Source organism: Podarcis filfolensis (genome assembly GCF_964270895.1).
Source record: "Podarcis filfolensis genome assembly, chromosome: 4".
NCBI lineage: Eukaryota > Metazoa > Chordata > Lepidosauria > Squamata > Lacertidae > Podarcis > Podarcis filfolensis.
The window spans coordinates 76571475-76598727 of NC_139607.1; the positions used below are offsets into that span (position 1 = coordinate 76571475).

The following is a 27253-nucleotide window of genomic DNA, read 5'->3' on the forward strand; positions in this document are numbered from 1 at the left end:
CAACTGGACTTCTCTGTGACCCATCCCCTCTGCAGGGAGGTGGGACCAATTCGGATGGTCCGCCCCCGCCACTTAATGGATCCAAATGGTTTCCAGAGAGTGGAATGGCCTTTCAGCTGATTCCCTGGTGGCCCGCTGGAATGTGGAGTTAACCAGGGCTATTGACTGTTTGGCTCCGAAGCGCCCTCTCCGATTGCATGGAGCCCGGACAGCCCCGTGGTTTTCCACGGACCTGAGGGCAATGAAACAATCGTTGAGACGGCTAGAGTGCCGGTGGCGGATAACTCATTCCGAATCTGACCGGACACAGGTTAGAGCTCAACGTCGAGCCTACCAAGTGGCGATAGCGACGGCAAAGAAGAATTTCTTCACCGCCTCTATTGCATCTGCAGAAAACAGCAGCAGGAGACTTTTTCATGTGGTTCACAATTTAGCGGAACCACCTGCAACATCGGGGCCCAGTATGGGCCACATGTTCTCCTGCAATGATTTTGCAAAGTTTTTTGCAGATAAAATCGCTCAGATTCGGGAAGAAGTAGACTCCACCGTGGGAGCAGGGCCAGGGCGGGAGAGTGCTAGAGTTCTGTCTAGTCAAGTTGAGTGGGATCAATTCCAATCTTTTACCTCCGAGGATGTGGACAGGCTGCTTGGACGAGTGAAACCAACCACCTGTCTCCTGGATCCTTGCCCATCCTGGCTTATAAAAGCTAGCCGGGAAGGACTGGGCGATGGGCTTCGTGGGGTGGTGAATGCTTCCCTCCGTGAGGGAGCCTTCCCAGACCCGCTGAAAGAGGCGGTTATTAAACCGCTTCTTAAAAAACCATCTTTAGATGCGGCCACGATGGCCAACTATCGCCCAGTCTCAAATCTTCCATTCTTGGGCAAGGTGATTGAGCGAGCGGTTGCCGAACAACTCCAGGCACGCCTGGAAGAAGCAGACCATTTGGATCCCTTCCAGTCGGGATTCAGGCCTCATCATGGGACTGAAACTGCCTTGGTCGCACTGGTTGATGATCTCCGGCGGGCTAGGGACAAAGGTGAGAGCTGTTTCCTAGTTCTGCTGGATCTCTCAGCGGCGTTTGATACCATTGACCATAACATCCTTCTGGACCGTCTTGAGGGGCTGGGAGTTGGAGGCACTGTCATACAGTCGTTCCGCTCCTTCCTCCTGGGCCGTGTTCAGAAAGTGGTGGTGGGGGATGAGTGTTCAGATGCCTGGGCTCTCACTTGTGGGGTGCCTCAGGGTTCTGTCCTCTCCCCCATGCTTTTCAACATTTACATGCAGCCGCTGGGAGAGATCATTAGGAGGTTTGGGCTGGGTGTTCATCAGTATGCGGATGATACCCAGCTCTACCTCTCTTTTAAATCAGAACCAGTGAAGGCGGGGAAGGTCCTGTGTGAGTGTCTGGAGGCGGTTGGAGGACGGATGGCGGCTAACAGATTGAGGTTGAATCCTGACAAGACAGAAGTACTGTTTTTGGGGGAGAGGAGGCGGGCAGGTGTGGAGGATTCCCTGGTCCTGAATGGGGTAACTGTGCCCCTGAAGGACCAGGTGCGCAGCCTGGGAGTCATTTTGGACTCACAGCTGTCCATGGAGGCACAGGTCAAATCTGTGTCCAGGGCAGCTGTTTACCAGCTCCATCTGGTACGTAGGCTGAGACCCTATCTGCCGGCGGACTGTCTCGCCAGAGTGGTGCATGCTCTGGTTATCTCCCGCTTGGACTACTGCAATGCACTCTACGTGGGGCTACCTTTGAAGGTGACTCGGAAACTACAACTAATCCAGAATGCAGCAGCTAGACTGGTGACTGGGGGCGGCCGCCGAGACCATATAACACCGGTCTTGAAAGACCTACATTGGCTCCCAGTACGTTTCCGAGCACAATTCAAAGTGTTGGTGCTGACCTTTAAAGCCCTAAACGGCCTCGGTCCAGTATACCTGAAGGAGCGTCTCCACCCCCATTATTCTGCCCGGACGCTGAGGTCCAGTGCCGAGGGCCTTCTGGCGGTTCCCTCATTGCGAGAAGCAAAGCTACAGGGAACCAGGCAGAGGGCCTTCTCGGTAGTGGCGCCCGCCCTGTGGAACCCCTTCCAGCAGATGTCAAAGCGATAAACAACTACCTGACATTCAGAAGACATCTTAAGGCAGCCCTGTTCAGGGAAGTTTTTAACGTGTGATATTTTACTGTATTTTGGTTTCTATGGAAGCTGCCCAGAGTGGCTGGGGAGGCCCAGCCAGATGGGCGGGGTATAAATAAATTATTATTATTATTATTATTATTATTATTATTATTATTATTATTATTATCAGTAGTTTAGACCACAGCACCACCCACTCCCTACCTTCAAAGGCAACCCCTCCATCAAAGTGGCGCCATCGGTAATGGCGGACTCCCTCTGAATTGGAGGGACCAGCTCCGCATGAAACGGGTCTTTTCCGCTACGGCAAAGCGGGGACCCTTCTGGAAATCACAGGCGGATGAAGCCTGTGACCGTGGGACTCAGCGGGCACCCTTAGCGCCCCCCCAACCCGCAAAGGAACCCACTAACGGGCTCCGAAGCGACGAGGGGGAAGTTGCGCGGTGCTGTGAGTCAATTGCTTTTTCTGCGGAGCGGAGCCGTATAGCCGTTACCGGAGAGCGCTGCCTTTTTCCTGGGCAATTTGGCATCTAAAATAACTACCCGTGAGTACTGAAACACTGAATAATTGGTCTTGAATTAAGAACTGGCGAAATAGAAAGGAATTTGGACTTAAAATTTACCCTAATTTGGTACTGAAACGGGAAGGTCTAAACAGGAAGTCAGCCTTCCGTTTCCTTGTAGGCAGAACAAAGCAAAGACAACGTAAACTAGAGCTTTGAAAATAACTTTTAAAGGATTGGCTTTCATCATTTAAAATCGCTGAACCCCCCTTCGGCAGCAGGAGAAGAAGGGGGATCTTTTTTGGGCTGTTTAAACCTGCAGAAGTGAGTTTAAAGCAAAGTAATTTTCCACCGTCCTGATCCTGGAGCGGGGTGTCAGAATTTACGTTTGAAGCTCATTGACCAGAAACAAATGTCTCTGACAGATAGTTAAGAGAAGAGAAACATAGTGATTCCATTGTTTCCTTTCGCATTTTAAAAGAACAAATATGGACAAAATATCATAAAAAAGAAACTTTGTTGCTATTGTTATCAAAAGAAAGAACAACTAGAAGCTTTCCCCCTAGAGGGGGACTGTGAAATTGTAACTAATTTCTGGGAGTTTGCAGCTGTCTCAGATTACAACTGTGGGAAAGGATTTGTGACCTTGCAGGACAATGTCTTCAGAAGCACTGTTGGGTGCTTTCTGTAAAATAAATGCCCTATTGGATCAGTTAAGCCAGAAGACGGATTTAATGACTAATGCAGCCAGAACCCTTGAACAGGTAGTGGGAAATTATATGGAGCCCACCCAGGAACTAAAACAGGTGTGTGCCATGACAGAACTGAAAGAAGAGGATGTTGCTGAATCTTGGGCGCCAGAGATGGAGGGAGCAGCGGCCCAGCAGGAACATAAATTTTTGGAGTTGACAAATGAACTTGGAAAAAACCAGACTTGGAAAGATAAAGTTTGGTTAGGTTTGGAAATGGGGGGCTGGATAGACCCCCCCCTTTACAGGGAGATTTGGACTTTTTGAGTCTGGCAATGGGCCGTCTGATGTCTGGAGCTGTGGGGGCTCTCAATTTTGGAGGGAATCTGGAACATGTTTTTAAATACCATATGGAGTCCAGTCTGGTCTATGGAAAAGGGGCTGATTTGTTGAAAAGGGTCCAAAACATTACCAAGCTGGAGTTCCCGAGAATGAAAGGAAAATATGAAGAAGAGCTGCGGAAGGGACATGGAAGAGACTTGAGGGCCTCGGATATAAGGTTACCAGGTTAATGTGCTAGATTAATAGGTTAAAAAGGACTGACAAAGCCCGGGACCAGGAGGAAGGGACGCTGGATGAAGATTGGATTGTTTTTCTCTTTTTTATATATATATAATTAAGATTGTTCTATAAAATTAATGAATGTTAGAAAAATGTTGAAATGAAATTACTTGGCTCTTGTAAAAATGTCTAAAGAATTAGGTAAGAATGTTATGGTTAGGAGAAGTTGGTAAAAATAAGATTTAAGCTTTAAACTTTAAGGTTTCTATATGATAAGATGAAAATAGATTAAGGTAATGTAATGACAGAATATTATGAATTAAGGAAAGGATTTGCTGCGATCATTATTAATCAGGATACAAGAAAAGGAAGGAGGAGGAGGTCAAAGAAAGAAGGTATTGAAAGTGGGGAATCTGAGAATGATGGTTTTATTTTTTATTTTTATTTTTCTGTCTTGTTTTTTCTTTGTGTGTGTGTAATTTTTTTTTAAAAAAAACCTTCTTTCCAATAAATATCATTTAAAAAAAACCAACAAAGGCAACCCCTCCATCAAAGTAAAATCAAGCGCTTGGTGCCTCTAAGACATTTTGAAACCCAAAAATTTGCCAGATGCAAGGATCTTGTGATCTGCTGGTATTTTTTACGGTTTTATATTTACATTCACCATTCTCAGCTGCAAAATAGTTCTAAGCAACTGCTGAATGGCTCCATGCCATCAATCATTTTCCAAAGAGTATTCACAGATCAGCTGCAGTACTGTGAAGTGTGCCTTATCAGTCATTTGGCTGAGAAAGCAACATGGTTATCTAACATGCATTACCAAAATAGCGGCTGTGTGCATATTAGAACATTTCTACATTTTAAATTAAATTTCAAGAGCCCCGATCCAAATAGCAGTTTTGTGTGCTAAATGGAGCTCTGGACTTATATTTGGAAAACCACTTTTGAAACTCAGAAAAGTTTTTCAAAAGCAGCTTACAGCTTGGAATAGGTAAAAGACATATGCTGTTCAAACGAAAGTCTCAGATCCCACTGGGGGTGCCCAAAGTAGCACTTTGAATCTAGGTTGCTGTTTCCAAAGAGAAACCTGTTCTATTCTCACATTCCTATCAAAACCTAAAGGCAATACACTGTATTTGTGCTGTAATTTATGCTGTAAATGTTTCATGTATGACCTCAAACAAACTCCTCCTGTTTGCCAATTTGTACAGTCTATTCATGACTGTTGTGGTCTCATTGTTTTTTAACTAGGAAATCTATCTTACACCAAACTTTGCATTCTTACTGCAAAAAAAAAAAAAAAAAAAAAAAAGCCAGGGCAGCTTAAAGATCCAGAGGATTTCTCTCTTCTACTGACCAGGAAAGAATCTGAGCGCATCCATAAGTGATACCCGTGCACATGAAATGCCAAGAGGCTAGTAAGACATGTGGAAGAGTGGACTACATCACCCCAGGCTGCTAGTGAGGTATCTTTTCTCTCTCTTTTTAATATTCATTCATTTAAGCAATTTCCTGCAGGTTAATTATCATCATCATATGCATCAAGGAGAAAGGTTCTAATCCAGCCTGCTCCTCATTCCACTCCTGGGAATTTTTCAAGTAGGAGGTTAATACAGAAAATGTGAGCGCCACCTCCCATTCTATAACCCCAGAACTCTACAGTCCCATTCCCACTTCCCTGTTCTTCAACCTTGGGTGCTCAGATGTTGCTGGACTACAGCACCCATCAAACACGGCCAGCTTAGTCATCTGTCAGGGCTGATGGGAGTTGTAGTCCAACAACATCTGGGGACCCAATGTTGAACACTGGGCTAAGTGGGAAGTTAGGGGAAGATCAAGAGAAAAAACACTGATCAAAACTTAATCCTGTATTGCAATGTGTTGCTTTTAGAAGGGTGACCTGTCTTATTTATTCATATTTATATTTAATAATTGTTGTAAAGAGCTTAGAGGTTTCTCTAAGTTCTTTACAACAATTCAGTGGTGTGTACATTTTATTAAATAAGTAAGCATTTTATGCATAATGTAAGTAAATCTGTAACTGAGATCCAGAGTTATATGCTTTGCTCCACGTGTGCTGGGGGCCTTTAGAAGTCTCTCCTTTTATTTCTCTGTCCTGCTCTCAAAAGTATCCTTGAAACATGAGGCAGTTTCAGACACTCTTTAAAATATATTGTGATGTTTTGGGGGTAAAATGAAGGGAAGACGAGAAGTACCACTGGATGTGTGCAAGCCATTGTACACATCTAATAGGCCTCTTTGGAACTTTGCCTATCTTTGTAAAACTGATGTAAGAGTCCAGCAATAATTCTAAAGAAGGTATTTTACAGTGTTAGTGCCACAAGGAAGCAGTGGTCAAGGAATTTGAACTGTGCTTGTTTGTACTGTATCCAACAAGAGAATTCCACATATACCACCTGCAACAACAGGGTGTACATACTTTGTCTCTCCTGAATGCAATATGCTCCCAAATTAAAGACATATTTCTCTTGTAATGTTTAGTACCTCCATTCAGATATTTTAGAAAATCATTCTATAATGATTCTAAATGGGATAAGCTAGGTGAAAAGTGGTTTAGCTATTGGTATAACTTTCTAGCAATTGTGGCTATTAGTTTTCCCAGAGCATTTGAAAACTGTACTGTTTCAGAAATAAATCATTCCTTTAATACAGCATCACCTATGTAAATTGGTTAAGAACATGCTTGATTAGAATTCACTTTCTAAACTTTTTTTTAAATGCACATTTTCTTCTTTTAAGGGAAACTTCCAAAAACAAAGCATCTGACACATTGTTCTTGGCATGCAATTTTCAACATACCCACTAGATGGAAATATTGTACTTACAGTTGGGGATGTTGCTGCAGACAACAATGGTAGAATTCCTCCACAAGCAATGATAATATTGTCTACCATTTGGGAAATGAGGTGGATAGTGTTATGTACAAAAATAATATTCTCATTGCTATTGACAAAATCCATGACAGACTTTGTGGAATGGCTACAAAAAATAATTGAGGAAAAATGTGTTAGGAAAATTTTAGAATAGATTTCTATTACAAAGATCAAAACCAACATAACAGCAAGAAATCACATTGAAAACTATTTTTAAAAGGTAGCCTTGCAAATAAGTTCTGAAATGCTACCATCCAACTTTCTTTTTAATAAGCTGTCTGCCAACACATATGATACATTAATGACACACCTACCAATGGAAACAAAATGAACCAAACTTTCTTCCAGCTTATGGAAGCCCCACAAAGTTCCATGCAGCTTATTCCCTGACCCCGATATAACAGTGTATGTAGCTTAAATTGGCTATTCTATAAGCTGCTACACAGGACTATTAACAAGAAACCTAATATGCTTCAAGGCCTAAGGGAAAAGAGTATTTCTCTCCTCTGTATCCCAGTTAGTTATTTTCTACATCTTCTTTTCAAGAATGTGGAGTAAGGTGGAAGGCTATTAAGTAGATTAAGACCTGGGAGACAATGGCTCAAATCTCCACTTGACCTTAACATGCACTTGGGCTAATCGCTCTCTTTCTCTCAGCCAACCTTCCTCACAGGATCAGGAGAACCAGGAATGTCACCTTGAATCCCAACATTCTTGAAGCTATATTACTAACCATGCTGAATGTGTGTAGTAAATGTCAAACAGAAAATTTACTTTATGAAGAGCAGGAAGCATGCTACTCATTCAAATAGCTAGGTAAAGGAATACATTAACAGCTTCCACAGCAGTAAGCTTAACTGCCTAGTGTAATTAACAGGCAATGATAGTTTTATTATTATACTAGTGAAATAATGATACAAAATAATCCGTGGCCCCTTACCTTCTCCAAACATGCACATCAGTTTCTAAAGCAAAAAGCAAATCAGTAAGTAGCCTCTGGTGCATTGGGGACCATTTAAATTCTGGAATACGAAACATTGTTGTTCGTGGACCGGGACTGAACTGTCGCCTCTGTTCTTCTGTCATGGGCATTCCCCGAAATCCCAAATCAACACGCAAGTCTCTATCCTGTTGTGTAATAGATCGACCTTGCACAGCCTAAATAAGCAGTAAATATATTTAAAATCTTCAATGCAAAATTCTGGCACTGGTCACACATGGGAACTAAAACACACGTATTTAATGTGATATTTCTTCATAATTAAATAAAACAATGAAAACAGTGTAAATTAGTCTCTAGCCATCCTTACTTAAACAACTTTGTTCTGTTCTAATACCACCTATGAAGCCCTTTGTAGGTAAAAGCATGCATTTTGTCTCTAAGAACTCGTGCCAGTGTGCTTCCTCCCTCCTTCCTGCCACATTCTTTGTATTTTGTGAGGCCTGACCTTCTTATCCCTGAAATTTCTAAGCTGCTCTAGGAGCCTTTTTTAGTTGAAGAGCAGCATTAAAACGCTTTAAGTAAGTAAGTAAGTAAGTAAATATCAACACTAAGTTTGACTTTATTAAATATTATAAGTACATTTTGCAGTAAACAAAACATTAGTTAAGTTTTCTCACTCTTTAAGTGGAAGACCATTATCCTGGCAGGAAGTGATACAAAACACACAGGTTGTATCATGTGAGCTTGCTAGAAAGCTATTCAAAAGCTGATTATGTGCTGTTTGGTTGGTTGATGGTTGGTTGGTTTAAAAGCAGCCAGGAGGATCCTCTAGTGGTGCTAGAGAAAATATGTTTGACTCTTCCCTGCTATGATCTTTTTCTTGATCTAAATCCAACCCAGTAGCTATTTTCATCCTGTCTGTGTTGGGAAAATATGTATGTGAATTCCACCCAGCCCCACAGCACTGCTTTGGAATCAAAGAATGCTAGAGTTGGAAGGCATCTACTCCAAGCCCTGCTCAATGCAGGAATCTTATAGCTAAAGTGCTCCTAGCAGATGTTTGCACCATCTTCTACATGACAGCCCTTCAGATATTTGAAAACATGTATCATGTGTCCTCTTCATTTTCTATTATCCGGGCTTAACATCTTTCAACCACTTCTGTGCAACTTGGTTTCCAATGCCCTCATTACCCTGTTGCCCTCTAGTTTGTCGACAGCTTCCTTAAAATGGGACATCCATAATTTGACAAAGTCATCCAGATAGGCTCCGATCAGCAATGTTACTTCTAAAGAAATCTGATACTTCTGCAAATTTGGGGGTTTACCCTGAATCTACTGAACCCTGAATCTACTGCATCCTCTTGTGGATGCATGTTACACTTTTTAAACAATGGTACTTACTACTTGAACAATACAAATGTTCAACTGCCTTGTCTACTGTAATGCAAGGTCACCCTTGAGGACGGCCCAGAGGCTGCTGGTAGTGCAGAATGTGGCCACTAGGTTAGGAAGTGGGGTAGCCTGAATGTGACTATGTGTCACCACTCCTTAAAGTGCTGCACTGGCTATGAGCTGATGTGCCCAACTCAAACTGTTAGTAGTAGCATACAAAGTCTTATATGACTTGGGTAGTACTTAAAAAAGCACCTTCCCTAATAACCACCATCTTGGGCCCTACAATCAGCAGGGGAGACCATGTTGGTGGTGCCATTGCTACGTAGTTTCCAGCTGGTGTTGACTAGTGACTGTTTTACACGGTTTTTAGATATTGTAAGCATATTTTTATTTTATTGTCTTACCACTTTGGGGACTGCCATGCTGAGCTTTTTTGGGATGAAGGGTGGGTTGGAAATTTAATAAATAAAAGAGAGTGGTACACAAAGTATAGCTGCTTGAATGCAGGAAAAGAAAGGCATACACCTGACATAAGAGAAAACCAAGCCTACGCCCTACATAGTTTCTTTCCTAATGTAGAATTTTACTTGGGATTACAACATACTGAATTTTATTCTATTCATGAGCAGTCCCAATTGTCTCTAAGTGTGCACTGATGTAGACAAATGTGAACAGGGCAATCACAAATATGTTTTTTTTTAAATAGGAGTGGTTGCAAGTTGTAGTACTGCAAAGAAGGTCAAGACAGCTTGCATGTAAAACAAATCTATTGTGTGATCTAGGGTTGTTTCCAGGTCTCAAGGCAACGGCCTAGGTTTCATTCACTGACAAGGAATCGTGCTGCTGTAGAGATAGTTGTCAACATTATGTTTCTGAAATAACTCCTTGAACTGCAAGCAGATAAACACAGGATTGGCAGAACTCTGTAAAGTGCCATTTACTATGAGATGACTTCTATTTTTAAAGTCTTTATTTTATAACAAACAATACCCTATTAAAACAATTAAAATAGAACACATGAAGCCACATACTTTAAATTGTTTTTTGATGGATTAGACCTAATTTGGGAGATGGCCAAAAAGCTGCCACAGCATTTTGCTTGATCATTAACAAACAGGAATCACTTTCATTCCTTGACATATCAGTGTTTTGTAGTCAATAAGCATAGTTCCAATTATGTGGTTTTGAACCATATTCTGTAGGTATTCAAATAGCTATTTTGTTGATGTTGATTGATTCAATATCGCTAATGTAGATTTCTGGATTATATATCAGCCTTCACTGTATAATGTTTTATTCTCAAGGTCATAATTCAGTTTGCTTGGCAAAGAAAGGAAGAGAATGAAGTGTCAAGGATAATTACTAGGCAAATATTCAACGGCCAGCAAAAACTAATTAGCAGAATTACTTTCCAGTGCTAGACTACTGAAAACACTTCTGATCACGACCTCCAAAGTGACTGAATAAGATACTGGATCAGCATAAGGATATATGAAGTTTTACATGTAAACAGTCTAAATGCAACAAATAAAATAATTAGTTTGCATTTAAGAACATTCATTTATAATTAACCAAAGTCCAGCCCCTCAGTACTGTTTTAAAATGGGATTAACTTCTCATGAAAAGTATTTGCCTTTGTAATGTAAGGACAGTTGTTTCTTCTACAAGAAGAAATGATTTTGATGTGCAAAATAAATGGAAACCATTACTCACAATATTACTCCTAGTATAACTCCTTTTAATTCTCATAAGAATATAAGAGCCTGCCGTGATCGGACAAAATGCCTCTCTAGTCCAGCATCCTATGACCAAACAGATGCCAGTGGGAAGCCTGTAAGCAGAACCTGAGTGCAATAGCATTCTCCTCAAACTGCAGCTGCCAGCAACTTATATACAGAGGCATGCTCTCTCGGGCAGTGGAGGTAGAATACAGCCATTGTGGGGGGTAGTAGTATCCTCCATGAATTTGTTTAATCCTCTTTTAAAGTCATCTAAGTTGGCAGCCATCACTACATCCAGTCAGAGTGAACTCCGTAGCTTAACTATGTGCTGCATGAAGAAGCAATTTCATTTGACTGCCCTGAATCTTCCAACTTCGAGCTTCACTATATGGCCCCAGGTTCTCTTATTATGAGAGATGGGGGGGGGGAGAGAATCCTTATTCACTTTCTCCACGCCATGCAAATCTCCATTCAAATCTCTCCAAGCCATACACACCTTTGTAATAAAATCGTAATAAGATCTACCGACTATTCCTTGCAATATACATGTAATTCAGGGGTAGAGAATCTGTGGCCCGACCGATGTTGCTAGCCTACAACTCCCACCATCTTTGACCATTAGCCATGTTGGGGATGCTGGGAGTTGAAGTCCAAAAACGTCTGGAGGGCTAAAATCTCCCCACATTTGCTGAAAGAAAGACTATCAAGGAAAAATGAAAGAGGGCAATTACAAAAGAGCAGCCTTTTATCCTCTATAACACAGCTGGCAGAGACAAGGTTTCTACACACCTTTGCACTGAAAAGAAACACAGGCTTAACCTGTGAAAGGTATTTTTCTTTGAATGAAAATCTGCTCTCAGTCGGATTTGAACAAAACTTTACATGATGGACACATACGCCTTTGCTGAGGTGGCCTTGAGGAGGCATGTGCTCCAGAATGTGTTTAAAACATTTTATTCCCAACCAGCACAACTGTCTAAGCTGCAAACACTCACACTCAACACAAGAACGATAAAAAACACACACCAGCAACAGATAGCACCAACAGGACTTCTTTGGATGCTGAAGGCAACTTGGAAACAGAGCCACTTAGACTAGGCAGTCAAAGAGAGAAGTGAGGCCTGAGACCTCCTTTTTACTCAAAGAAATATACTTTTTACAGGTAAGCCCAACAGCTGTGAATAAGCTCTCAGGTGGGACATACAAATGCTGGGCCCAGAAAGGGTATATAATGGCTATCTGCAACCCTAGAAGCACATTCTGGAGCACCTGCCTCCAAAAGGCTGCCTTAGCAGAGGCGTATGCATCCATTCTGTAAAGTTTTATTCAAGTCCGTCTCAAAGCATCTCGAATCTCATATAGGAGAAAGAATTGCAATGAAGAGACTCTTATTTATTCTCCATGTGTGAGGTTCTCACTTGTCAAACAGAAGGGGGGGAAATCCTGGGAGTCATGGGTAAAAGCACTGCATGTGGAGAGTGCACTTGAACTATTTTCAGTTTGAAAGGAGTGGTGTTGCTCTTCCTAACAGCATCCCATTGCAATCGATGGTGCAATGTATTTGTGCCCAGGTGGCATATCTTGAATTTCTGACTGGCTACCATCAAAATTGGTGTCATTTAGAGAATCATTAGGTAGGGTGAGAAGAATCAGCATACCGTTCTCTAGTCTGCAAAAAAGCATTGTAGTGCCTAAGAGACCCAGCTACTACAATGTTTGTTTTTAACAGGTGGACCCAATGTGACTTTTTATCATGAAATCACCAAGAGGTCTTCAGCAAACTAGTTTCCCTCAGCCCCACATCTGCAGTACATTTATCATTATACTGACCCAGCCTGCCTTACATGCCAGAACAACATCTTCTGGAATTGTGCATAGTGTCTTTTTTATGACTGGGTAACTATCCTAAACCCCCACGTTCCTCCTTCCTTTCAGTCTATTTCCCAAAGGGATTCAGAATGAATTTCTGCGATTATCTGCACAGTGCTCACTTTATGGTTTATTCCTGGCTACTGTTTACTGTTATTCTGATCTAGACTTAGATCCTTCACAGTTAGAAAATTTGCTATTCTCTGTGGAAGCATGCTTGGTCTATTTCTTACTGAAACAGTACTGAGTAATGTCTAGATAAAAATGTTTCTCCAATGCTACACGGCGACAGCTTTATTTATTATTTTAAATAAATGCCACAGAGTGAGAGTGAAACACAGTCAATAAAGTCTTCTTCAGTTGTAAAATTCTGGGAATATAACGTTTAAGAGAAAGCACACTCTGGTTGATTGCTTGGGAGTCATGGCAGAGTGTTATAGTAGTTTCACTGCTATTTGCAATGCCAGAAGGTTTGCTCCTCTCCATGGCATTTGCACTATGGAGGTCTGCATGTTTCCATCTCATTTCATTCTTGTAGCCTCTGTCCTTGACTCGTTTTATTTCCTAGAATTTTATGTTAGAAAGAACCATGAGGGTCATTTAGTCCAACCCCCTGCAAGGCAGGAAGCTTTCGCCCAATGAAGGGCTCAAACCCAAGACACGGAGATGAACAGTCTCATGCTCTACACCGATTTGTATCTACATGAAACTGCTGAGTGAGGTTATCTAGGCATTTACTTCTCTTTTATAATTGATATACCTAAAATATAGAGACACACTTGATTAATAAATTTAATAATATAGTAACATTGTCATTGTACCAAAAAACTTACTTGGGTTGTAGTGGTGGTTTGGATTTTTCTTATTTCCTTCCCCACTTCTTTCCCATCATCAGATCTTTCCGTATCTGATATAATACTCCCTGCATCTACATTTGGTACAGTTTTACCACTAGAAGACTCAGTCTCAAGAGTTGTAGCAACCATTTCTGCATATTCTAATCCTTTGGATGATGAAGCCAGGTCTCTCTCAGAAATTGTGCCCATTGCATCCACAGAGGTATGAATCTTGAATTCTTTATCTTCTATTATGCTCGAGCTACATGCTATGTCAGCACTACCAGTCATGTGAGCGAGGAGTCCAAGGTCATCATTCACACCAAGGTGCATCTGAGTCTCTTGCATATTTGCAATAGTAATGTGATTGCTGGACAGTTCGGGGAGCGATTTCTCCTCTTGGCTGGGTATTTTATCAAAAAGAAATGAGGTATTGTTAGAAGGTTCATCTTTCTCATCAGCTAGTGTTATCAAGGGACCATTGTCCTTCTCTTCACTTTTCTTAATTATGCCCACACTTCCGTGAACATTGTTCTGAAGTTTTTCAACTGCAGCACTATATACATTGTCCAATAAGGATTCTACTTCCACAAGGGCACCATTCTCTCTGGTTACCAAAGTCTCTGGTGATAAATCCATATCGTCCAGCTTTACTTCTGTAGCTTCTACCTTTTCTGCTTTTATATCAACTAATAGATCGTGAACTTCTACATGCACACCACCCCCTGGTCTATCTGCGCTTCCAAGCACATCATCAGATACTTTTGTTGCAATAAGTAAATCCCTAGTATCTGTACCAACAGGGTAGTCCGTTTCACTTTCTGGGCTTTGGCTTTGTGAAAGATCTTCAATTTCACGAATTTCTATTCCACCTTTTGCTCCTGTTGTCTGAGCTGAAAGGCCTGAGATAGTGCTAACATTCCCCTTTTTCCCCTTCTTTATATTCTCCTCTTCTTGTCTTTGATATTCCTCGTACATTTTTGCTAGGTACTCTTTGTGAGCTTCATAGGTGACCTTAATACAAACAAATTACAATTTTAGGAGAAAAGTCAATACTTACACGTTTAACTAACATTAAAACTGTTGGAACACTATCAAGCCACTGTGTTCCTTGAGTGAAACAGAACAGAGTATGGGCCCTTAGCAGGTTATTAACAAAGGGGGGAAATGGAACTATTAGGGGCAAATGTCACCAAGAACTCAGAAAAACAGATAAAGTAAAAATTTAAATGTAAGTGGAGGAAAAAAGTGATGAGATACTTAGCATTTAAATAAAACTGACATATAATATGAAGAATCTTTATGAAAACAATTATAAGTAGACTACATTACTTACATAAGTTTTATATCTCAGTGGGAAAAACTTTTCCTATCTGTAAAAGTAATGGCCTGTATCCAACATTATGCTCTGAGCTCTACTTGAACAATGGGACTTCCCCATCCTATCACCTTCCTCTGAACTCCCCAAATCTCCTCCTGGGGGTCCCTAAACAATCTGGACAGATTTTGAGGGTGCATGGGGAGCTACAGGGGAAGAAAGAGGAAGGGGGAGTTATACTGAACAACTGATCCACAAGCCTGATCCACGAGTGGAATGACAGTATTGGATGCAGCCATGATGCACTGATTATACCAACTATAAATGAAAAGATTGATAAAATCTAGGAATCTACATTAATTGCGAAATTGGTTCACTACATAAGAACTAAGGAAGGGAAATAACAGCAAGGTATCTTAAAAATATATTTTTATTGAATATTTTATTGAATAATGCAAAGAAAAATTCAAATTTCCACAATTTAGAGGATTTTTGTATTATACTCAATTATCAGTATTTCTCCTTTATTTAACTAGTAATATAATAATATTATTTAACAACATTTCTGTGAGTGTTCATATACACTGTGTTAAGATGTTGAATTTTGAGTTAAGATACCAAATTATGGCAAGCAGATCTATGTGATATGTTAAAGTCTATAATTGTATATTGCTATTTTTAATTGCACAGATGCAGCTGATGGAAGAGCTATAGTGAAAATAATCCAAGGCAGTGGTAACTGGTCATATTTCATACTATCCACAAGATGGCACTAAATTCTATCTATGGCATGTTGGCTACTATGAAAGCAGCTAAACTGAACTTCCGAAACTGACTCTTACCTTGGAATGGGCTATGGAAAGAGTATCAACCCAGACCCTCCATCCTCCCCACTCATACTTTATTGCATGGTACAAAAGAATGCGGAAGATGTTGTACACCATCTCAGTAATTTTCTGTTCTTCAGAGTTCTTTGGGTTGATATATCCCAGAGAAAACATCCAGTCCTGCCACACTGAACACTGTAGTAAACATCTAAAATAAAATAGTTACAATATGATCACATGGCATTTGAACTTTTCCATTTGTTACAGACGTAAGGAAAGCCTGAATATTTCATTCGAAATATTCATTCAAAGCATTCCATTCTAAAATATTACAACTTGTATTTCTTTTAATTAAGTTTTGTTTGCCTCTCAGCATCACATTACACATCCATGGAAAATATGCTGAGATTTGTAATTATTCTTTCTGGATTTTTTCAGAAGGTTACATAAAGCTGAATTTACACAACTATAGCTGAACACCCCTCCACCCAGATGAAAATAACCTTGATGAGCTTCACAAACAAAAGAGAATAAAGATTACTGGCATACCTCCTATTTTCACGGCTGTTACTGAAAAGTTTTATCATATCTGATAAAAACAAACGACGAACTTCCATGAGTTCTGCACTTGGAGTTGAATTCTTTAATAAAGTTGCCACAACCTTGAGAATCACTTTAAAAGAGAAAATGCATGAATTATATTTTTGAATAATTAAGAAACAAAGTCAATGAATTTGACTCAATTGTTTTAGCTTCTATAAAACTGTGCAAATATGGTTGTTTCCTAAAATATAAAGGTAAATGGACCCCTGACCGTTAGGTGCAATCGCAGGCGACTCTGGGGTTGCGGCGCTCATCTCGCTTTATTGGCCGAGGGAGCCGGTGTACAGTCATGTGGCCAGCATGACTAAGCTGCTTCTGGTGAACGAGAGCAGCGCACAGAAACGCTGTTAACCCTTCCGCCAGAGTGGTACCTATTTATCTACTTGCACTTTGATGAGCTTTCAAACTGCTAGATTGGCAGGAGCAGGGACCGAGCAACGGGAGCTCGCCCCGTCATGGGGATTCTAACCGCCGACCTTCTGATCGGCAAGCCCTAGGCTCTGTGGTTTAGACCACAGCGCCACCCGCATCCTAAAATATATAACCTTATAAATAGACTGATATATTGAAATAGACAGAAAGGGAGCATCTACCATTTTAGCTACCTCTTCCAAAATAAATTCTAACTAACATACTATACTTAATTCAAAAATACAAAAAATCTGAGCTTCTTTAAAGTCATAACCAGCAGTCGCTTCTGCCAAGAGTCCAATATATTATGAACACCATCCCCTTTTCAAAAGGAGGGGATGGAAAGGATGGATCACATCAGGAAACTTCTTTCCCCAAGCTTATCACAGTTTTCTTTCCTATCAACTTTCGGCTTGTGATTGTGGAGGACAAAAAATTGGAAGGCAGGAGGAGTTCAAAAAATAGTAACATGAGAATTAAAGGAGTAAAGAAAGAGTAGAACACAACAGAGGAGTAATCCTTACATTATTCATACACTCTGGAATCTATCTAGCTTTCCATCAGGACAGACGAAACTCTGAAACAGCATTCCTCAAGTAGTTTGATAACAACCTGTAGGCTGTCAATTGCCTATAATCAAGCATTCATCCAAAGGACTTAATGAAAATGTTCCTATGTTAAGATATGATTGACTTAAAAAAAATACAACAATGTCTCAATATCAAAATATTCTTACTTGGATTCTGAATTTTCACTGTAGAATCAGGCTCCGGGTGTGGTTTATGAACGACTTGTGTACACACTTGTTCTGTCAAAATCTACAATACAAGATTGTTACATTTCCTTCTCTGACCAGCAGTTTTACACCAAATCATTTACAAATGAATTTGATAGCACTAGAGTAATGTGTACCTCATAAAGGGTGTTGTAAGTTGTAATGGTCACAGTATTCGTATGCAACATCAATCTCTCTCCAAGAAGTGTGAACAGACTGTGAGTATGCATGATTTCAACTTTTCGCCTAGAGAAAAACATAAATATGGAATTTACCAAGAGAAAAATCGGTTGTTGATCTGTTTAATAGAGATAACAAATTATTGTATTTAAATTTTAAAAATTTGTTGAAAAAAAGATTTGTGCCCATCAAAATTTGTTCAAAAACGAACAAGAGGTTTTCATTTGAGATTGGTTTAAAGAAATTTCCATTGCATCTATTGTAATATAAAATATACTTTTGTTACAAAACAAAAATGAATTCAGCAAGCCTCAGTTTGACAAACTAGTTGCGCACTGTGTAGGTTCTCTGGATTTGAAATTCTCAAATTTTACTACCTCACATGGCTTTTGACAGGATAAAATAGATTGCTATCAAAGTATGCCACAACTTCTACACTCTGGAAGAGTGAGGAAGATGAATAAAATACATAAATTAAATAAAAAGAGCTAAAGAAAAAAATAAATGACAAAACTTTTTAATACAATACTTTTTAAGGGTAAAAAAATGTCAGTTTTGAATGGAAAATTTTGTATCTCAGACTCTTTTGTTTAGTTGTCTGAAGAACATATTTGTAATTGAATCAGTGCACTTACTTATGACCCAGGTGTTTGAGAAAATATCCTAGCACCTTCAGTGCCTGCACCCAGATGCTCTCGCTTTTTGAGGCCAATAATTTATAAATCACTCTGCAAGATAAAATCAGACAAAAGCAGTCACTCAGAAAAACAATTCCTTTTTGGGGGAGGTACAAGTAAATCAAGACTACGAGGGCAATCTAAGCCCCTGGCCAGCACTGGTAGAGCTTAACGGATCAGAGTGAAGTCACCAAACCCTGCTGCTTGTGTTGACCTGGGTGGCTAGAGCAAAAATATTTATTTGCCACCCAAGATCCCAAGCTGGTACAGCAAAGAGGTATGAACCAGACTCATTGCTTGCACAGCCCTACCTTACCCCCTTGATAGCCCAACTGACAAATTTTCTACTGGCTATTGCCAACAGGGATACTGTAGGCAGCAGCTTTCATCCAGCTGCACGTGGGCATTCCTCAATTATGGGGTTTCCTGCTGGTACTGGGTCAGCACTGGCAAGCAGGACACCTTAACCTCATGCAAATCAATCACAGTGGTTCAGTTTACTATGAAAACCTTTGGCATGCCATACATTTTTACATAAGCATCTTTTATTTGCACACGTTTCTACAATAAAGTATGCCATGCACACTTCTTTCACTTGGTGTTTGTTATATATTTTTTACTGCAGGGATATCACTGACTACTGTAATTTCTACCTGTAAAAACTGAATGAACCACCTGTACAGCATATCAGACATAAACTTTTAAATAGAAAAGATATTATATTGTTTTATTTTGAATTATTATACATTAGTAAATTCTGAATTATATGTCATGCATACTAATTAATTGCTATGATTCATTAAATCTATTTGAAGACATAGAATATTACAAATTTCATTTCTAAGGAAAATGAGAGAATATTATTGTTTTTAATTTTACCGTATCCCATTTCGTTGATCAAAGGCAGGTATCATGGATGCCGGATGTTCAGACATTAATGCCACTAGCAGCTGAAGTACATCATGTATGTTTTCATCCTAAATACCACATAAGATATTAGAGAAATACTATTTCTATGAAGTTAACACAAAATACAAGTTAAGAGATCTGTATTTTTAACTATTACAAGCTTACCTCATGCATTGTTAGCAAATAATTTAATATACTTTGTAGTTCATCTTCTTTGACACCTCGATCCTACAGAAATGATTTAATTGATCTTTGTTACAATTTGACCAATTTAAGATTTCATCATCAATTAAGTTTTAACACCAGATGTTTATTGTCATTTGCTATGCCCAATAATATTTTAAAATGTTACCTTCAAAATCAGCTGTTTCAAAAATAAAAGCATGAATGCACGCAGTGATATGATTTCCTTCTGTGATGGCCGAGGACCTTCTGAAAAACATGAAAGAGCAGCTCAAATGCAACATACACAACAATTTTAAGTGACCTCAGCATTTTTTATGTACTGCCATTGATTTGCACTTTTTAAAACTTCATGCATTAGGACACATCGCAGCCCTAAAGGGATTACAATCTACAATTTGACCTAAAGGAAACAACAGAGAGAGGAGAGTGATGTGAGTGTGGGTTACCTGGAAAATCCACTTCAGAAATGCATACACTTAGTTTCTCTCTCTTAGTTTCTCTCTGTTGCTCTAAATGGCAGGATTGAAACCAATGGCTTTAAATTGTAGGACATCAAATTTTAGCTAAACATCAGAAGAAATGCCCTAGTGGCAAGAACTGCTCAAAAGTGGAAACAGATCACTTCGAGAGCTGGTTGTCCCTCCTTTGCTGGAAAGGTTGGCATTTACTCTGCCAGGAATGCTGTGGTTACAAGATTCCCAAATTGACTGAGGGCTTGGAGGTTCCTTCAAACTATGATTCTATTATACATCAGGATATAAAAGCAAATAATTACTAGGGGTGTCCCCACCAAGGCTCTGAAGCTAAGGATAAGAAGACAAACCCCAAGTGTATAAGTAAGGATTTAAGGGAAGTCACCACATAATCAAAACTATGGGATAGTGTGGAAAGATCTCTGAGGGATACAACTGGAGATAAGAAAAACTTTTCCCCAATGGAAATAATGGAAGAGTAATTAGAGAACCAGCCAAGGACAGCAGAACAGAGACCTATGGTCATAGGGGCAGACAAGAAAGATAGAATAATAAGCTGTACTGAAGGGGATAACAGTTCAAGAAAGATAAGAACTGAGTAGAGACCACAGGAGAACTATTTAGGAATCTTCAACAAATTTAACATTGTACTGTGCATGAAATTAACATTTCAAAATAATACTACAGCATATCTAAAATGTGTGGTGTTAATATTCCTTAAACAAGGGGGATTCCTTTAAATGTTTTAACTTGCTAACAACCAATTCACCATAATACTGTACTGGTATTTAAAATCTGCATCTTAAATCTGTTCCTGCTGTTTTAGTTTCTTCTCATAATTTAATGCACTCCAAATTAGCTTTAGAAACCATATGTCACAAAACAATACTTCACATATTACAAATGTCCAAACCTCCCTTTATTCAAATTGTACTTGTGCTGCTAATTAAAAGCTTCCTACGCAAGCAATCAAAAAGAGAACATCAGTTTAAAATAGGCTTCTTACTACAAAGTTACAGAGTTCAACTCATAAGAAAACTATTTTAGCAGTGTAAATCAGCATATTGACACAATTATTTACAGACCCCTACCATTTCTAAGTTCATTATGCTTACCCAAACCTTTAGGAGTAATGCCACTGCTATCCGCAGGATTAACCACCCAGTAGTAGTATTTCAGTGTGTGCATTAACTGTAATACTGTTCCTACTCTACGTATCGTAGTGTAGATTGTAGCAGTGCCAATGAATTCAGCAGACAAGTATGTATACAGCGAGAGCTGAACCTGAAGAATATTATAAAAAGAACACATGGAATAAACAAATTTAATTTCTAATTTTAATTACACTGTAAATAAATCATGTATCAATTCATTTCATTTTTCTATTTATATGGCCATAAGTCATTAGGGAAATTCAGAAGTGTAATATATAAAATAATTGACTATAAAAGTTACCTTTTGCAGATTGTAGCTCAGCCTAAAGTAATCATTACAGAAGCATGGTAGCAATTCACAAGATAAAACAAATACAGAATGGGAAGGGAAAGAGGTTGGTTGTTTTTATATATATATTCTTCCTAGCAAGTATCACAGATCTTGCTTTCATTTAAAAAAACCCTAAATCACTAATAAATCCAGCCAAAATTCTGCTAACTTATGTATAGTTATGCTGACAATTTTAAAAAAACCTCAGAGCCCTGATCTGTATTTATTTATTTTACATGCTACTTTTCACATTTTTAAACTTAAGAAATCTGGCTCAAACAGCAGCTCTTTCCTTCCTTATTTTGAGAATTTCTAAGTGAGAAATGTGAAAGTTTGACACACTGCACTGCATCAGAGGTGTACTTTGGCTTGTTGTCCAATGAGAGAGCTGTACTGAGTGGAAAGGCTTGATGGGGGATGTTTTGCAAGCCTGGCTGAGCATGCTTATAATCCTCCAAGCAAATAAGAGTCCTGTGTCAGGGTTCCTAATTGTGAAGAGGAATTTAAGTGTTCTCAGCCAAACACATGAAGAATCTTGCTTCAGATGTTACCTTCAATGTGGAAAAGATTAGTGGTGGAGTTGACACACATGGGGATATGAGGGGTAGGGCTGTCGTGTGCAGCCCTGCCCCTTTCTAAACAAGCTCAGACAATAAAAGGATTTTAGTCTTCAGGGTATCTTGGGCAATGAATTTATAGATTTTCACTTTTCTATACTATTCAGAAGTAGTCTTGAAATTTTGAAATTTCTATATGAGAAAAAGACAAGTCCAAGTTACTAATATGCTACTGATTTTATACTACATATTATAGAATAATCTCTCTCATATAGGAAGTGTGTGTTTGTTAATAAATTTATATGTCACATTTCGATAAAATTATCAGGGTGGATTACACTTTGTAACGTAAGTTTTGTTGTTGTTTTGCTACTTAGATTGAGCCACAGTGGAAGCCCATTTGATTATTTTAACACTGGTGATGCTTATACTGATGAATCAACAGTGTAAATAAAGACTTTATACAACACACTATTCACTGACCTTTGCAGGAGTATGTATCCAAATAGCAGGGTTGAAAAGGATATGGTCACATAATTGCTTTAATAAAGGTGCTCCATGTGAGAGGCCATCCAAATATTTTGCAAAAGATAAAAACTGTTCCAGTACAGCTCTTGTTATATGAACTCTGGATGACTGAAGAAATTACAATAATTAAATAATGTAATTAATATAATTCATAGCTGTCAACGTTGCCCTTTTTTTAGGGAAATCCCCTTATTCCGAATAGGATTCCTCACAAGGAAAGGGAAAAGTTGACAGCTATTATATGATTCAGGTTTTCAGTTCATATTCACTTCTGTATCTGTGCTGAAAGATATTGAGAGCTTCATATGTTACCTACACTGAAACACATCAGCTAGACAAATATATGCAAACTACTGAAATTAAAACCAGTTAACTCATCATTCAACAATATTTAAGCACAAAACATATCAAAATAAAACCAACCAAATACCAACTAAACCGCTCAGAATGCTGGCACCAAGTAGCTCCAAAAGTATTTCTCTGAATATGCAGTGCCTCTAGACCAGCAATTCATAAGAAATGGATGAAATAGCAATCCCTGGCACCTGAGGACAGATGAGAGGCCATTGGACCATGCCTTCCTTCTCTGCTCATAGACCTCCCTCTCAAAGGTGGAGAAGGAGGTCTGCCACTAAGGGTTTCTTCAATGCAGCAATATAAAATTTCACCACTATCACTGCTCCACTTTCACTGCCTCAGAGGCAGCTGATGTAAAACAGATATGTAGGGATGGATCAGGGGAGGTCTTGTATCTGCAGTTCCCCTGCTCCCCTGAAACATCCTCAGAAGAGGCAAAAATGTATGCCAGCCCTAGAGCTGCCCTTATTTTGAGACCAATGGGATAGATTTTTTAAAAAAAGTACCTAGCAACAACAGAAACAAAAAGTCTGGTAGCACTTGGCACAACCAGCACATCATTTCAAGTTTAGTAAAGAGAGTAAAATAAAGAGAGTCTTCCCTAAAAGCAGATTTTAAAAAATGACAGTAATCTGAGTTCGTGCAACTGAGGATGTGTTTACACTGAGATTTTAAACAAAACCATGTTAGTTCCTCACAGATGAATTTAAGGGGTTTTTTTTAGCAGCAATATTCTCACAAGACACAAAATACCATCAGCATAAAGAGACCTAAACCACATGTAACAAGACGCCAACTTGGAGTTCAAGTCTTCAGTAAGCTGATGGCTAAGTGACTAAATGTGCTCAATATATACCAGACCAATATGAAATCATTTGCATACAACAATTATGGTGGAGTTTGTGGCGCATTTATTTAATTTCAATCTGTTCTGGGTAAAATATTATTAAAATAATATTAATACAACTTACCTTTTCAAGGAGATAGCCAATAACTAGGAATCCTTTTCCACCCAGCATTTGTTCTTGCATGGCAACTGAACTCTTAAGAAGTTCCACCAAGAAAGCCAAGAGGGTAGCACTGCATATAAAGTACAGGCACAAATTAGACTGAAAGTGTTCCAGATTTAGTTTTTATTGCTGTTAAATCCTATAAGCAGAAAAAACCACTTGCAAATTACATTCTTCTGAATATTTTTAAATACTGACACATTACAATCATGCTCAAAACACAGAGCTCATCTGGGTCAATCCCTTATTTGTCAAAGACAGTCTGAGGTTTACATGATTAACAAATTATAGGTAATCAGAAGGAAGCCTTGATAGGACTTGAGTTGACAGACTCTACCCAAGTGCATCATCTTGCAGGACATCCAAACAAACAAAATGTGATTGTCTAAATGTTTTTCTTTTGGATATGGAAGAGTCCTACTTATGAGTGCAAGACAACACTGTGTAATATCACGAGTAGTACTGACACATTCTAATGATAATCAAGGCTTGACAACTCAAATGATGTCAAATAAAAATCAGTACCATCCTTATAGGTAGGAAGGGAGAAACTGAAGGCCTGTCATAAAGATGAAGGAAAATCTGTCCGCTTCCAAGTACTCTGACTAAGTTTATATGTAATGACCATGGTTTGCATTCTCCTCCCCCATCTGCTCCAATTTCTGGTTGAGGTAGACCATAGTTTACGGTCATATACAAATTTGCCAAAGCTCAAATTGGAAACCACACTTTGAAGTGAGATTTCAATTCTGGTTTGAAGGCAAAATACAGTTTGGACAAATCATGTTCTAGATAGTTCACATGTAATGACAAAGTCAACAGTCATTTAAAAATAAATGTGACATTTCATTGTTTTAATGAATGTGGTAAGCTACACTAAGGGTTTTTTTTAACAGAAAGCCCAGATATAAATATTTTAATAAAATTAAGGCTCCCTTTAAATGAGCATGTATTTAGCAAATTTCTTAATAAACGAATAAATACTAATATGAAAAAATGATCAGTTTGCTACAGGAAACAACAGGTATATCCAATGTTAGTCATACTCAGAAAACACTTGTCTATTGATTCAAATAGGTCTACTGCAAGTTTAATTTAGTTTGATATTACCCAATAATACTTCTTTAATTATCTAAATCGAGCATGCGATGTGAGCAGGATAGCTCAGTTGGTTACAGCATGGTGCTAATAAGACCAAGGTTGCAGGTTTGATCCCTGTAAGGGAAGGCTGAATATTCCTGCATTGTGGGGGGTTGGACTAGATGATCCTAAGGGTCCCTTCCAACTCTATAATTCTATGTTTAAGATACTTTCCTCTATTCTCAAAACCAAATAGAGTAGTTGCAACAGCAGACAATTAAAACACAACCCAATTATACTGACCTACACCTCATTTATAATGATACAAAAGCTACTGACAGAAGTAATGCCACATAGTTGTTACACAAGAGCCACACCAGCATAAATATACTCAGTGATTCAAAGGCTAACTAGGTAAAGCAAAAAATCAAGCATGAGTCAATAGTGCACCAGATATCATCTCATTCATGTGTTTGCTTAAACAACGAGATACATGCCCTTTAGTGACCAATGCAAATCCCAATCACCATACAGCAAACAAATAAATAAAATTGATGGAAAGTTTCGATTCCTATTTTCTCGTTGTTTGTGCCATGCTAGTACATTTGGACTAAAGACAGGGTTACTTTTATGAATATTCTGAAGAAATTCCATGTTTTAAAGGTTAACCATGTTATTATAACAAATTATCTTTCCCTTGCAAAAGCAGAAGTAGACTTTTGTCACAGAGTGGTGTGTATGGGATTTCTGTCAACTCTCCCTCCATCAACAGCCCACTGCACCACATGCTCCACTATTGCACTATTGCAAATGGGCTCCAATGACCACCAGCTTTTGAGAGAGCACTGTGGGCTACAAAGCCCTGCTCTGTGAGTAAAAATGGAAACGTCTGAGGAAATTAAACAAATCCAGTGGTTTCTGGTTGAAAAATGAATGGCAGAGGTTTGTGTAGAGTGAGCAGGGGGAAGTGGCAGTTTAAAAAACACCTGAGTGCAGAGAAAAGGGAGTTGGGAAAGGGGATATGCATTAGCACCTGCACTGTCCCATTTCCTGCTATTTCACATTGTTAAAACAGGCTTTCTTTTTCTTTCTTTTTTTAAAACAACCCCTCACTGTCCCACAGCCCTGCTTTGCTCAAACCTCTGCCATTTTTAAAACCACCATTTTCAATTCAATGTCAACCCACCCCCACTTTACTCAAACTGAGGGGCACTGAAAGGGGGGGAAAGTCTCCCTCTTCCATTCTTCAGTTGCTTCATGTGAGAGAAATAAAGGATGTGGAGCTCTCAGATGTTCCATTGTACTTTCACCCAATGTATTTGATTCTTGGTACCATGTGTTATCTTTAACATGAAGTCCCAGATTCAACAGTAATTTAGAAGAAATACTTTATTAACAAGTAAATGCCCATATATGTACCATATCCATAAACTGAACTGAACTTTCTCTAACTGAAGAAGTTAATTGAAAGCCTTGCTATTAAGATTCTTCTTATCCTAAAGACACGGTAACATATATCAGCATGGGGTTGTGCTGCAGAACAGGAGAAAGGGGGTGGAGCATGGAAATGTGGGGGTGATCTGTATACAAAGAAGAATTGAGAAAACTATGGAGGAGAGTGGAAGGGGGAAAGGGAGTGAGGGTGAAAAGGGTGATTAGTCATTATGATTCATGGGAGGAGGGAGATGAAGGAGGTCACCATGGGGGTGGAGGCATGGACAAGGAGCAAAAGTGAAAATAGGAGTGCAAAGTGGCGCTGCAGATTAGAAGAGAAAAGTGGCTTCAGAAATGGGGTGGGGTGAAAAACAAACTTAGTAGTTTATGTGGTGGGAAGAGCAAGCTCCAAGGGCTTAATATGAGGAAATGGCAGAAGGCTTGGTGAGCAGGGCGAGGAGAGAGGGAGCCCCTAATATTTTACTCAATTGTTATACTTTTATACCACTATCCAACTGTGGTCTTCAGGCAGTATACAACACATTTAATTGTGCAAACCAATAGTGCATGCCCAACTATGTCAATCCTTTATATCATCATCATATTTGTTGCTATGACATTCTCAAAATCTTCTTAATCAACACATCTCTGCTACACATAAAACTGCATCAACCTATTTCATTATCTACACAAGATTTAAAAACAAGACACGAATCAGCTATGTAAATCTTTGTCAAGTCATAAGAGCATTAATTTGTTTACTGAATTCTCTACCATAAATGTGGAACCCCAAACTGTGTACAGAAACATAATCCATAAGAACAAGTATTAGTAGCTAATAAGGCTGCAATGTTAATTGATCAATCTGATTGATTGAATTTTGTACTCAAT

At 39.1% G+C, this 27253-nt stretch overlaps 1 protein-coding gene across 3 annotated transcripts in view; it reads right to left on the minus strand.

Moving 5' to 3' along the window:
- Positions 1–27253, minus strand: part of NBEA (neurobeachin) — a 361568-nt gene that overhangs the window by 276778 nt on the left and 57537 nt on the right. The window contains exons 11-24 of one of the 3 annotated variants that reach the window (XM_083608943.1): positions 23810–23918; positions 22437–22589; positions 21027–21195; positions 19605–19684; positions 19418–19480; positions 19223–19320; positions 18302–18394; positions 17624–17732; positions 17448–17529; positions 16247–16370; positions 15713–15905; positions 13550–14566; positions 7727–7944; positions 6739–6892 (exon numbers count right to left, since the gene is read on the minus strand). In XM_083608943.1, the coding sequence (XP_083465069.1) occupies positions 6739–6892; positions 7727–7944; positions 13550–14566; positions 15713–15905; positions 16247–16370; positions 17448–17529; positions 17624–17732; positions 18302–18394; positions 19223–19320; positions 19418–19480; positions 19605–19684; positions 21027–21195; positions 22437–22589; positions 23810–23918 (2662 nt within the window). Of the gene's footprint in view, positions 1–6708; positions 6893–7726; positions 7945–13549; positions 14567–15712; positions 15906–16246; positions 16371–17447; positions 17530–17623; positions 17733–18301; positions 18395–19222; positions 19321–19417; positions 19481–19604; positions 19685–21026; positions 21196–22436; positions 22590–23809; positions 23919–27253 lie in introns of all 3 variants that reach the window. The other 2 variants (XM_083608944.1, XM_083608945.1) reach the window with 2 other exon arrangements.